Source organism: Salvelinus alpinus, chromosome 8, assembly GCF_045679555.1.
Source record: "Salvelinus alpinus chromosome 8, SLU_Salpinus.1, whole genome shotgun sequence".
Lineage (NCBI taxonomy): Eukaryota > Metazoa > Chordata > Actinopteri > Salmoniformes > Salmonidae > Salvelinus > Salvelinus alpinus.
This window is the reverse complement of record NC_092093.1, coordinates 56,129,394-56,143,966: the sequence shown is the minus strand read 5'-3', so window position 1 is coordinate 56,143,966 and position 14,573 is coordinate 56,129,394. Positions and strand designations below refer to the sequence as shown.

The window sequence follows — 14,573 nt, the reverse complement described above, 5'->3', positions numbered from 1 at the left end:
CAGCCATCTGTTCCTGGGAAAAGTACTGCCCCTTCTACCAATGTGTCCAGCGCATACAGTAGGAATAAGAGCACAACCAATCAAAGGAGGAAGTATGCATGGAGAGCAAATCAGAGTTGAGTGTCTGTGCAGGTCAGAGGTCAGACAGGTAAGGGTGGTGTTTGGTGTTGAGTGAGTTAGAAAGACAGAGACAGGGGAAGTCTAAGCCAAGGGCAGTAGCAGGCACTAGGGAGGAGGGCTATCTAGAGCTACCATGCTGGGTGAAAGAAATAATCACACAACAGCCTCTTGTCGCCAAGGTCCAAAAACAACAGAAAAAAACAAACTGTGATTGAGTGACGTGTCTCTGGGCCTACAGAGCGGAGCAGCAGTCTAAGGCACTGCATCGCAAAAAGCGTTACTACAGACCCGGGTTGATTACCGGGCTGTGCCACAACCGGCCGTGTCCGGGAGTCCCATAGGACGGCGCACAATTGGCCCAGCGTTGTTCAGGTTAGGGGAGGGTTTGGGGATTTACTTGGCTCATCGCGCTCTAGCGACTCCTTGTGGCGAGCCGGGTGCCTGCAGGCTGACCTCAGTCGCCAGTTGAACGGTGTTTCCTCCGACACATTGGTGCGGCTGGCTTCTAGGATAAGCTGGCGGATGTTTAGGGGTGTGGTTAGGCGGATCATGTTTCGGAGGACGCAGCGGAGATGCAGGAGTTGCAGCGATGAGGAAAGATTGAAAATTGGTGAGAAAAAGATAGTAAAAAAATGTATATACATTTAATAAATATATATATATATAATTGCGTTCAGGCAATGACGTGCCAGTGCCAAAAGGGGGCAGCACTGTAGCATTTCCTAGACTAGAACAGAATCCTGAAAATAATTGTCAAATGTAGGACAGTGACTCAGATCATTTGAGTCAGGTTCTTGAAAAAGGTCTCCAACCGAAAAGTCTACAATAAACGGGCGGGAGTTATTCTTTTTTGTATCAGTCTAGTTCAGCCTGTCTCAGACCTGTTCCAGAGGAGGCTTCAGTAGACTAATAAATAAAACCCCCTGAGGTATTTATTGGTCATGACGTGCGGTCGGTCGTGTGGGGTTGGGGGCCATTGAAGCTAAGCTGCAATCCGGTACTAACCTTCCCTCCACCAGGAACATGCTTGATATTGTCCTTGGAACCCAAGCGTGAGGTGACGTGGCTGAAGTCCAGCTTTTTGGAGACTATCTGAACCTACAAACACAGCATAGCAGGCAGAGAGGAAGAGTAGGGTCACCGTGGGGGTTAAGGTTAGAGGGAAGGTCGGGATAGTGCTGTGACCAGGAAGGAAGAGAAGTGTGCAGAAACATCTAGAGGCCACACACAGAGAGGTCGTTTAAGTCACACATGCGGGTCCCACATCCACACCTGCCCTTTGAGGATGCTCAATTACTGCAGTATTGAAACAGGCCCATCTTTAAATGGGATTGTATTATGATAGGGATGGTTCCTCCTGTTATATATTGTATGTTGTTGCTAACCTACTTGTGTTGTTACGAGTGCTAATTACAAGAACTGTGGTGATATCGCTATGTATATTGAAATGTATATTGCTATGTATATTGCTATGTATATTGCTATGTATATTGCTATGTATATTGCTATGTATATTGCTATACATATTGCTATGTATATCGCTATGTATATCGCTATGCATATTGAAATGTATATTGCTATGTATATTGCTATGTATATTGCTATACATATTGCTATGTATATCGCTATGTATATCGCTATGTATATTGCTATGTATATTGCTATGTATATCGCTATGTATATCGCTCTGTATATTGCTATGTATATTGCTATGCATATTCCTATGTATATTGAAATGTATATTGCTATGTATATTGCTATGTATATTGCTATGTATATTGAAATGTATATTGCTATGTATATTGCTATGTATATTGAAATGTATATTGCTATGTATATTGCTATGTATATTGCTATACATATTGCTATGTATATCGCTATGTATATCGCTATGCATATTGAAATGTATATTGCTATGTATATTGCTATGTATATTGCTATACATATTGCTATGTATATCGCTATGTATATTGCTATGTATATCGCTATGTATATCGCTATGTATATTGCTATGTATATTGCTATGTATATTGCTATGTATATTGAAATGTATATTGCTATGTATATTGCTATGTATATTGCTATGTATATTGCTATACATATTGCTATGTATATTGCTATGTATATTGCTATACATATTGCTATGTATATCGCTATGTATATTGCTATGCATATTGCTATGTATATTGCTATGTATATTGCTATACATATTGCTATGTATATTGCTATGTATATTGCTATGCATATTGAAATGTATATTGCTATGTATATTGCTATGTATATTGCTATGCATATTGAAATGTATATTGCTATGTATATTGTTATGTATATTGCTATGTATATTGCTATACATATTGCTATGTATATCGCTATGTATATCGCTATGCATATTGCTATGTATATTGCTATGTATATTGCTATGTATATTGCTATGTATATCGCTATGCATATTGCTATGTATATTGCTATGTGTATTGCTATGTATATTACTATGTATATTGCTATGTATATTACTATGTATATTGCTATGCACCGCATTGTTGGTTAAGGGCTTGTAAGTAAGCGTTTCACGGTAGGGTCAAATCATATTCTATTGGTCACATACACGTGATTAGCAGATGTTATTGCAGGTGTAGCGAAATGCCTATTGTATTCGGGGTATGTGACAAATACAATTGGATTTGATTTGATATGCCCTTTTAATGGTCTTAAGTGGATGACGTCACTGTTTGTTTAATAGTCACTCTGATGATATCCAGCCATATTGAGACATTCATACTTGTTAGCACATAGACCGATAATCATAGTGTGACAATATGAAATTAGTACTACGAACCCACTACTTAGATTTAGACAGGAACATGACAAAACTTCATGCTGTTCACTAGACATTTTTGTTAGAAATCACTGCACCCACCCTTGTGCTGACAGTTAACCAAAGGACACACACACACACACACACACACACACACACACACACACACACACACACACACACACACACACACACACACACACACACACACACACACACACACACACACACACACACACACACACACACACCCCCCCCCCCCCCCTTGTGGGGACCAAATAATTGATTCCCATCCAAGATCCTATTTTCCCTAACCCGTAACCCTAAATCTAACCCGAACCTTAATTATAACCCTAACCTTAATTGTAACCCTAAACCTAAACCTAGCCGTAAATCCTAAACCTAACCTTAATTCTAACTCTAACCTTAATTGTAACTTAACCTAACCCCTAAGCCTAAAATATATATTTTTTTACCTTGTGGGGCCTGGAAAAATGTCCCCACTTGTCCAAATGTTTCTGGTTTTACTATTCTAGTGAGGAATTCTGGTCCCCACAAAGATAGTTAAACAAAAACAGACACTAAGCAGTAGGAGGTTTAAGCTCAGATCCTTGACAGCCATAGGAGACTGGTGGGTATCAATGTGGTAATTATGGAGATTTAGTAGAGTGTGACTGAGCAGAACTCAGAAACACATAATGACTTAGAACAGCCCTCGGCAACGACTCTTGTCTCAGGGCATTGAACACTATGGCAGGCCCACATTAAAAACCATCAGTCAGGATATATATTTGTATTGCTGTCAAGCAACATTGTCAATATGGACTCCCGCCTCTCTGGCTCTGGATTGAGCCTTGTGTTACTGTATGAAGTCCTGTGAGGAGTCTACCAGGGATGTGTCTCCCCTCCAAGGGTACGCCATCCCATCTGGTATCCCATTTACCGTTCATCCATCTCTCCATAATCACTCACTGTGTTTTTGAGGTGAAACCTAAAATACAACATGAATCGGAACGGTTGTATTTTAAACGCTTGTTTCTTTGCTGTGGTCCGCTGCCACAAATTTCTCACGTTGATGATAAACTCCAGAAAGATGAGAGCTGTCTGGCTGTAAACACACTGGTGCACAGTCCACTGTGAGCGCTGTCTGGCTGTAAACACACTGGTGCACAGTCCACTGTGAGCGCTGTCTGGCTGTAAACACACTGGTGCACAGTCCACTGTGAGAGCTGTCTGGCTGTAAACACACTGGTGTGTAGTCCACTGTGAGCGCTGTCTGGCTGTAAACACACTGGTGCACAGTCCACTGTGAGAGCTGTCTGGCTGTAAACACACTGGTGCACAGTCCACTGTGAGCGCTGTCTGGCTGTAAACACACTGGTGCACAGTCCACTGTGAGAGCTGTCTGGCTGTAAACACACTGGTGCACAGTCCACTGTGAGCGCTGTCTGGCTGTAAACACACTGGTGCACAGTCCACTGTGAGAGCTGTCTGGCTGTAAACACACTGGTGTGTAGTCCACTGTGAGCGCTGTCTGGCTGTAAACACACTGGTGCACAGTCCACTGTGAGAGCTGTCTGGCTGTAAACACACTGGTGCACAGTCCACTGTGAGCGCTGTCTGGCTGTAAACACACTGGTGCACAGTCCACTGTGAGAGCTGTCTGGCTGTAAACACACTGGTGTGTAGTCCACTGTGAGAGCTGTCTGGCTGTAAACACACTGGTGCACAGTCCACTGTGAGCGCTGTCTGGCTGTAAACACACTGGTGTGTAGTCCACTGTGAGTGCTGTCTGGCTGTAAACACACCGGTGCACAGTCCACTGTGAGAGCTGTCTGGCTGTAAACACACTGGTGTGAAGTCCACTGTGAGAGCTGTCTGGCTGTAAACACACTGGTGTGAAGTCCACTGTGAGAGCTGTCTGGCTGTAAACACACCGGTGCACAGTCCACTGTGAGAGCTGTCTGGCTGTAAACACACTGGTGTGAAGTCCACTGTGAGAGCTGTCTGGCTGTAAACACACTGGTGCACAGTCCACTGTGAGAGCTGTCTGGCTGTAAACACACTGGTGTGCAGTCCACTGTGAGAGCTGTCTGGCTGTAAACACACTGGTGCACAGTCCACTGTGAGAGCTGTCTGGCTGTAAACACACTGGTGTGCAGTCCACTGTGAGGTCACACCAGTGAATCATGACTCTCTTTTCAGGCTTCATTCTCACAATGGAAAACTCGGTGTGGTCGGTCAGAACAGTGTGGTCGGTCAGTCACTTGTTCATCTACTTTTAGACAGCAGTACATCAGTCCATGCAGTGAATGAGGGACAATCAGAGAATGAGTGAGTGCATGTGTTTATGTGTGTGAAGAATGAAATGCGGCAACAAAAAAAACGGTAAAACCGCAATGTTTTCAATAACAAACAGAAGGCGGAGATATGAACAGCTTGGGGAAGAATGGAGGAGATATGAACAGCTTGGGGAAGAATGGAGGAGATATGAACATACACTTTAGAAGACAATGACAAGAGGATAGAGACAAATAAAGAGAGAGAGTAGTAAACAGAGAGTAGTAAACAGAGAGTAGTAAACAGTGAGTAGTAAACAGAGGGTAGTAAACAGAGGGTAGTAAACAGAGAGTAGTAAACAGAGAGCAGTAAACAGAGGGTAAGAGCGAGAGTAGTAAACAGAGAATAGTAAACAGAGGGTAGTAAAAAGAGGGTAGCAAACAGAGGGGCGTAAACAGAGGGTAAGAGAGAGTAGTAAACAGAGAGTAGTAAACAGAGTAGTAAACAGAGAGTAGTAAACAGAGAGTAGTAAACAGAGAGTAGTAAACAGAGGGTAGTAAACAGAGGGTAGTAAACAAAGAGTAAGAGAGAGAGTAGTAAACAGAGAGTAGTAAACAGAATGTGGTAAACAGAGAGTAATAGACAGAGAGTAAGATAGAGAGTAGTTAACAGAGAGTAGTAAACAGAGAGTAAGAGAGAGAGTAGTAAACAGAGTAGTAAACAGAGAGTAGTAAACAGAGTAAGAGAGAGAGTAGTAAACAGAGAGTAGTAAACAGAGAGTAAGAGAGAGAGTAGTAAACAGAGAGTAGTAAACAGAGGGTAGTAAACAGAGGGTAGTAAACAGAGAGTAAGAGAGAGAGTAGTAAACAGAGAGTGGTAAACTGAGAGTAGTAAACAGAGAGTAAGAGAGAGAGTAGTAAACAGAGAGTAAGAGAGACAGTAGTAAACAGAGAGTAGTAAACAGAGAGTAAGAGAGAGAGTAGTAAACAGAGAGTAGTAAACAGAGAGTAGTAAACAGAGAGTAAGAGAGAGAGTAGTAAACAGAGAGTAGTAAACAGAGGGTAGTAAACAGAGAGTAGTAAACAGAGAGTAAGAGAGAGAGTAGTAAACAGAGAGTCGTAAACAGAGAGTAGTAAACAGAGAGTAGTAAACAGAGAGTAGTAAACAGAGAGTAGTAAACAGAGAGTAAGAGAGAGAGTAGTAAACAGAGAGTAGTAAACAGAGAGTAAGAGAGGGTAGTAAACAGAGAGTAGTAAACAGAGTCAGAGAGAGTAGTAAACAGAGAGTAGTAAACAGAGAGTAAGAGAGACAGTAGTAAACAGAGAGTAGTAAACAGAGAGTAAGAGAGAGAGTAGTAAACAGAGTCGTAAACATAGAGTAGTAAACAGAGAGTAGTAAACAGAGAGTAAGAGAGACAGTAGTAAACAGAGAGTAGTAAACAGAGAGTAAGAGAGACAGTAGTAAACAGAGTTGTAAACATAGAGTAGTAAACAGAGAGTAGTAAACAGAGAGTAGTAAACAGAGAGTAGTAGAGAGAGAGTAGTAAACAGAGGGTAGTAAACAGAGGGTAGTAAACAGAGGGTAGTAAACAGAGGATAGTAAACAGATAGTAGTAAACAGAGAGTAGTAAACAGAGAGTAGTAAACAGAGAGTAGTAAACAGAGAGTAGTAAACAGAGAGTAGTAAACAGAGAGTAGTAGAGAGAGAGTAGTAAACAGAGGGTAGTAAACAGATGGTAGTAAACAGAGGGTAAGGGAGATGGGGGTGAGAGATGGGGGTGAACTCACTTTGGCCTGGCTGGTCTCTTTGGAGGAGGAGCCTTGGCCCAGGGCGTCGCTCCTGCCAGAGACCTGGGGAGACAAGGCCCACCTTGGGTCAATACTACACACAGGAAAACCAACGGAGGGGTGGAGAGAGGAAGGGAGGGAGGAGAGGGGGCTGCAGGACTACCTCCTCTATTTTGAGGATGTATCCAAAACAGCAGGGCTGCGTTTTTTTCAGAGAACATGTATGCCTGTGTTACTGTGCACATGCAGTTTGGGGTCCATCGCTCAACATGTGGAACCATATTTCTTTCAACATTGGTTATTGGTTATTCCAACATTGGACTTGGTTATTCCATCATGTTGACACTTGACAGTAGAAGTGAAAGCTATAGTATAAGGGGACAGACAGGAAAAAGGAAGTGAGAGGTGAAGTTGTACAGAGGTTAGATTCAGAGAATGGGGTGAGATGTCAGGATGGATGCAAGATGGTCATTGGAATCAAATGGAGATTTATGGAGGAAGTCACAGAGTTAACTGAGGTTAACTGGGTAACATTTTGAATTAAAATAGAAGACAAGCTGGGACCAGTTACTAGGTGGGACCAGTTACTAGGTGGGACCAGTTACTAGCTGGGACCAGTTACTAGGTGGGACCAGTTACTAGGTGGGACCAGTTACTAGCTGGGACCAGTTACTAGGTGGGACCAGTTACTAGCAGGGACCAGTTACTAGGTGGGACCAGTTACTAGCTGGGACCAGTTACTAGCTGGGACCAGTTACTAGCTGGGACCAGTTACTAGCTGGGACCAGTTACTAGGTGGGACCAGTTACTAGGTGGGACCAGTTACTAGGTGGGACCAGTTACTAGCTGGGACCAGTTACTAGCTGGGACCAGTTACTAGCTGGGACCAGTTACTAGGTGGGACCAGTTACTAGCTGGGACCAGTTACTAGCTGGGACCAGTTACTAGCTGGGACCAGTTACTAGCTGGGACCAGTTACTAGGTGGGACCAGTTACTAGCTGGGACCAGTTACTAGGTGGGAGAAGAAACCAGCAGGAGGGGGTTGTTAACTGGGAAAGCTCTGATGTGGGATGTGGCGTTAGGAGCAGGGTACTATGGGAAAATAGCGTGTTAACTGGGGCATCATCTACTGAACATAACCTGGCTGGAGGAGGTAAAGCCATTAGATGGTCAACACTGAGACTCAACGTGGAGAACCCTACAGAATATTAGAACAACAGTGTCTGTAAAGCAAGGCCATCTGTGAAACAGAATAGCTAATGTATAAAACCCAACCTGGCTCAGCAACATGGTATCCCCACCCCCCCAATCCCCGAAAGCACCCCCTCCATCACTGATGCACGACTCCCTACCTTCCCCCCTCCGGGCTGGTACTTCATGTTGACCGTGGAGCCGATCTTGGAGCGTACGTTGCGGATGTCAGGTGCGGGGGCTGTGCTTGGGCGGGAGGTGGTCCCCGAGGCGCTGACATTGTCCCAAGTGGTGTTAGAGGTGGGACGGGGGACGCGGGGCCCAGGGGGCTTCTTCTCTGGTACTGTGGAGGAGGGGGCGGTGGCTGGTTTGGTGGTGGTGGGGCGGACACGGGGGGTGGCATTGGTGGTGTTTGCTATGGAGCTGCGGGTGGTGCTGGTCCGGGGCCGGGTGGAGTCAGCTAGAGGATGAGGAAGAGGAGGAGGAGGAAGAGGAGGGAGGAGGAGGAGGAGGAAGAGGAGGAGGAAGAGGAAGAAGAGGAAGATGAGGAAGAAGAGGAAGAGGGAGAAGAGAACAATAATAAGGTAATGAAGCAGTAAAAAGTAAACTCAGATAAATGATATACAGTGCTCTCCGTAATTATTTGAACAGCGACACGTTTGTTGCTTTGGCTCTGTAACTTTCAGCACATTTTACAGTTACAGACACACAAATATCATACCCCCAAGACATGCTAACCTCTCACCATTACAATAACAGGGGAGGTTAGCATTTTATATCATAACCCCAAGACATGATAACCTCTCACCATTACAATAACAGGGGAGGTTAGCATTTTATATCATAACCCCAAGACATGCTAACCTCTCACCATTACAATAACTGGGGAGGTTAGCATTTTTGGGTGGGTATGATATTGGTGCGTCTGTAACTTTCTCACTCATCATTATTCACGATTCATCCAGGACTATCTGAAATCATGGTAGAATCTACATTAATGTGTTTAGAAACATATTATATTCTTATTTACAATAAAAGTGACTGCAAAATGACATAATACATTATTTACCATTAATTTCTATTGGGCACAAAATAATCTGAAACACAACCAAAACAAACAGCAAATGCATCCAGCAAGTTTGTAGAGTCACACGCTTGATGTAATCATTGCGTGCTAGTAATATGGGACCAATTACTAAACTTTTGACTACTTTAATACACATATGTGAATTTTACCCAATACTTTTGGTCCCGTAAAATGGGTGTACAATGTACAAAAAATGCTGTAATTTTGAAATGGCTCACCCGACATGGATGAAAATACTCTCAAATGAAAGCTGACCGTCTGCACTTTAACCTCATAGTCATTGTATCATTTGAAAACAACAAAACATGTGTCACTGTCAGCCCAATAATTACAGAGGGCACAGTAGGTCAGCTCAGAGTATAAATCAGACAGGACCACCATAAACCCCAGTATAAATTAGGCAGGACCACCATAAACCCAAGTATAAATCAGACAGGACCACCATAAACCCCAGTATAAATCAGACAGGACAACTATAAACCCCAGTATAAATCAGGCAGGACCACCATAAACCCCAGTATAAATCAGACAGGACCACCATAAACCCCAGTATAAATCAGACAGGACCGCCATAAACCCCCAGTATAAATCAGACAGGACCACCATAAACCTCAGTATAAATCAGACAGGACCACCACAAACCCCAGTATAAATCAGACAGGACCACCATAAACCCCAGTATAAATCAGACAGGACCACCATAAGCCTCAGTATGCACTGCTACATGTAGTATCCCACTTCATATCTAACTGTTATCGCATGATGAACTACATGTGCCCTGCCCGCAGAGACTTAAACCTTACATCCTCCCTGAAAGAGTCTTATTTCTGAGCAGAAAGACATGCTTGGTTAAAAAAAAAATCATCACTCTTTACGCGTATGGAAAACGGCTTCTGCCTGCGTTGCTGGTTATGCAACGTTGAGATATAGTGTCAGCAGGGTGACTAACTCATGTCAACAGCAGGGGAACGTAATCCTCCGAGTGTTGAGAGGTATTGCCAGCAGGGGAAAGTAATCCCCAGAGTGTTGAGAGGTATTGCCAGCAGGGGAAAGTAATCCCCAGAGTGTTGAGATGTATTGCCAGCAGGGGAAAGTAATCCCCAGAGTGTTGAGATGTATTGCCAGCAGGGGAAAGTAATCCCCAGAGTGTTGAGATGTAGTGCCAGCAGGGGAAAGTAATCCCCAGAGTGTTGAGATGTAGTGTTAGCAGGGGAAAGTAATCCCCAGAGTGTTGAGATGTAGTGTCAGCAGGGGAAAGTAATCCCCAGAGAGTTGAGATGTAGTGCCAGCAGGGGAAAGTAATCCCCAGAGTGTTGAGAGGTATTGCCAGCAGGGGAACGTAATCCCCAGAGTGTTGAGATGTAGTGTCAGCAGGGGAAAGTAATCCCCAGAGTGTTGAGAGGTATTGCCAGCAGGGGAACGTAATCCCCAGAGTGTTGAGATGTAGTGTCAGCAGGGGAAAGTAATCCCCAGAGTGTTGAGATGTATTGCCAGCAGGGGAAAGTAATCCCCAGAGTGTTGAGAGGTATTGCCAGCAGGGGAACGTAATCCCCAGAGTGTTGACATGTAGTGTCAGCAGGGGAACGTAATCCCCAGAGTGTTGAGATGTAGTGTCAGCAGGGGAACGTAATCCCCAGAGAGTTGAGATGTAGTGCCAGCAGGGGAACGTAATCCCCAGAGTGCTGTGTCGAGGTTTTACTCTCTTCGGCCTTTAGAAATACATGATTTTTTTCCCCTCTGAAACTTCACCACCTCTTTGTCACGGCCCGCGTGCGTCATCTATGTGTTCCCGCGTGCGTCATCTATGTGTTCCCGCGTGCGTCATCTATGTGTTCCTGCGTGCGTCATCTATGTGTTCCCGCGTGCGTCATCTATGTGTTCCCGCGTGCGTCATCTATGTGTTCCCGCGTGCGTCATCTATGTGTTCCCGCGTGCGTCATCTATGTGTTCCCGCGTGCGTCATCTATGTGTTCCCGCGTGCGTCATCTATGTGTTCCCGCGTGCGTCATCTATGTGTTCCCGCGTGCGTCATCTATGTGTTCCCGCGTGCGTCATCTATGTGTTCCCGCGTGCGTCATCTATGTGTTCCCGCGTGCGTCATCTATGTGTTCCCGCGTGCGTCATCTATGTGTTCCCGCGTGCGTCATCTATGTGTTCCCGCGTGCGTCATCTATGTGTTCCCGCGTGCGTCATCTATGTGTTCCCGCGTGCGTCATCTATGTGTTCCCGCGTGCGTCATCTATGTGTTCCCGCGTGCGTCATCTATGTGTTCCCGCGTGCGTCATCTATGTGTTCCCGCGTGCGTCATCTATGTGTTCCCGCGTGCGTCATCTATGTGTTCCTGCGTGACCACTGTGTCCCTCTTCATTTCTGTGCCTTCTCTGTGCAACAGCCGCCTCTAATCCCCCAGCTGGAGTTACAGTACCGTGGCTGTCTGGCTGAGGGACCTAGTGCTGCCTTTAAAAGGAGGAGAGAGAGAGAGAGAGAGAGAGAGACAGAGAGAGAGAGACAGAGACAGAGACAGAGACAGAGAGACAGACAGAGACAGAGAGACAGAGAGACAGAGACAGAGACAGAGAGACAGAGACAGAGAGAGAAAACGGGGTAAATCTCAGTAAGACCAAAATAATGGTGTTCCAAAAAAGGTCCAGTCACCAGGACCACAAATTCCATCTAGACACCGTTGCCCTAGAGCACACAAAAAACTATACATACCTCGGCCTAAACATCAGCACCACAGGTAACTTCCACAAAGCTGTGAACGATCTGAGAGACAAGGCAAGAAGGGCCTTCTATGCCATCAAAAGGAACATAAATTTCAACATACCAATTAGGATCTGGCTAAAAATACTTGAATCAGTCATAGAGCCCATTGCCCTTTATGGTTGTGAGGTCTGGGGTCCGCTCACCAACCAAGATTTCACAAAATGGGACAAACACCAAATTGAGACTCTGCATGCAGAATTCTGCAAAAATATCCTCCGTGTACAACGTAGAACACCAAATAATGCATGCAGAGCAGAATTAGGCCGATACCCACTAATTATCAAAATCCAGAAAAGAGCCGTTAAATTCTACAACCACCTAAAAGGAAGCGATTCCCAAACCTTCCATAACAAAGCCATCACCCACAGAGAGATGAACCTGGAGAAGAGTCCCCTAAGCAAGCTGGTCCTAGGGCTCTGTTCACAAACACAAACACACCCCACAGAGCCCCAGGACAACAGCACAATTAGACCCAACCAAATCATGAGAAAACAAAAAGATAATTACTTGACACATTGGAAAGAATTAACAAAAAAACAGAGCAAACTAGAATGCTATTTGGCCCTAAACAGAGAGTACACAGTGGCAGAATACCTGACCACTGTGACTGACCCAAACTTAAGGAAAGCTTTGACTATGTACAGACTCAGTGAGCATAGCCTTGCTATTGAGAAAGGCCGCCGTAGGCAGACATGGCTCTCAAGAGAAGACAGGCTATGTGCACACTGCCCACAAAATGAGGTGGAAACTGAGCTGCACTTCCTAACCTCCTGCCCAATGTATGACCATATTAGAGAGACATATTTCCCTCAGATTACACAGATCCACAAAGAATTCGAAAACAAATCCAATTTTGATAAACTCCCATATCTACTGGGTGAAATTCCACAGTGTGCCATCACAGCAGCAAGATTTGTGACCTGTTGCCACAAGAAAAGGGCAACCAGTGAAGAACAAACACCACTGTAAATACAACCCATATTTATGTTTATTTATTTTAACTTGTGTGCTTTAACCATTTGTACATTGTTACAACACTGCATATATATAATATGACATTTGTAATGTCTTTATTGTTTTGAAACTTCTGTATGTGTAATGTTTACTGTTCATTTTTATTGTTTATTTGACTTTTGTATATTACCTACCTCACTTGCTTTGGCAATGTTAACACATGTTTCCCATGCCAATAAAGCCCCTTGAATTGAATTGAATTGAATTGAGAGAGAGACAGAGAGACAGAGAGACAGAGAGACAGAGACAGAGAGAGAGAGAGAGAGAGAGAGAGAGAGAGAGAGAGAGAGAGAGAGAGAGAGAGAGAGAGAGAGAGAGAGAGAGAGAGAGAGAGAGTTTCTGTACCTGTTGTTGACTTCAGAGTGCTGGGCTTGATTTCCTCTCCTGGCTTGCTGTCAGTTTTTGATGCTGAGAGGCAAAACAGAAGAGATCGTTCATTTTTATTTTTTTATTTTATTTTATTTTACCGTTATTTTACCAGGTAAGTTGACTGAGAACACGTTCTCATTTGCAGCAACGACCTGGGGAATAGTTACAGGGGAGAGGAGGGGGATGAATGAGCCAATTGTAAAGACCAGAGGTCAGAGGTCAGCCTGTTCCTGCTTGTTGTCTTGCTAACGTTTGTTTGGCAAAGCAGTGCAGTCAGGTTGTGGAATGCAGAAACAGTTGTGTACCCTGCTGGCTCGACATCAGACACTTTCAGTCACCAAAATAATTGGTGGCAGTGTGTGTGTGTGTGTGTGCGCGGGTGTGTGTATGTGTGTGTTTGTGCGTGGGTGTGTGTATGCGTGTGTGTGTGTGCGGGTGTGCGCGGGTGTGTGTATGCGTGTGTGTGTGTGCGTGGGTGTGTGTATGCGTGTGTGTGTGTGTGTGTGTGCGCGGGTGTGTGTATGCGTGTGTGTGTGCGTGGGTGTGCGCGGGTGTGTACTGTATGCGTGTTCAAAGATGTGTAAGTGTGTGGTATAGAGACTCACCCAGGGGGCGTCTGGTTGCGGGTGCGCTTGTGGCGGTGCGGGGCGCCATGGCTGGTTTACTGGGTGCCGTGGTAGCAGAGACATTTTTGGGGGCAGCATTTGGAGCCGTGGAGGTGGTGGTCGCCTTTGGTACTAGAGGACGTCTCTCTGTGGTCTGGAGGGAGAGAGAGACAGGGAATGTGTGGTAAACAGAGAGGAAGGAAGAAAGGAAGGAAAAGGAAAGGAAAGAAGGTAGGAAAGAAGGAATGAAATAAGGAAGGAAGGAAGGAAGGAGCTCCACTCTTCAGTCACAAATAATGGAGTACTAGAATTCAATACAAATAAAAGGTTGAACGTGTAACGTAGCACTCTAAAAAACTTAAGCTGTGGGAAAGAACCTCCTCATTGCATAATGTTACATTCTTAAAAAACATTGGATAATGACATATTCATAAAAAACACTTACCATAAATATGTACTATATGATGTCCAACAAAAACACCAACAAAATGCTTATAATGTAATTGCACCTTGTAGGATTATTCATGATATCACTCGT

The 14,573-nt window shown here is 44.5% G+C and overlaps 1 protein-coding gene across 11 annotated transcripts in view; it reads right to left on the bottom strand.

Moving 5' to 3' along the window:
• LOC139583304 (microtubule-associated protein 4-like) overlaps window positions 1-14,573 on the bottom strand; it is a 153,603-nt gene that overhangs the window by 15,913 nt on the left and 123,117 nt on the right. For 9 of the 11 annotated variants that reach the window (XM_071414219.1, XM_071414225.1, XM_071414220.1 and 6 more), the window contains 5 exons: window positions 14,036-14,189; window positions 13,407-13,469; window positions 8,356-8,654; window positions 7,003-7,065; window positions 1,126-1,218 (listed from right to left, as the gene is read on the bottom strand). In XM_071414219.1, the coding sequence (XP_071270320.1) occupies window positions 1,126-1,218; window positions 7,003-7,065; window positions 8,356-8,654; window positions 13,407-13,469; window positions 14,036-14,189 (672 nt within the window). The remainder of the gene's footprint in view (window positions 1-1,125; window positions 1,219-7,002; window positions 7,066-8,355; window positions 8,655-13,406; window positions 13,470-14,035; window positions 14,190-14,573) is intronic. The other 2 variants (XM_071414223.1, XM_071414221.1) reach the window with 2 other exon arrangements.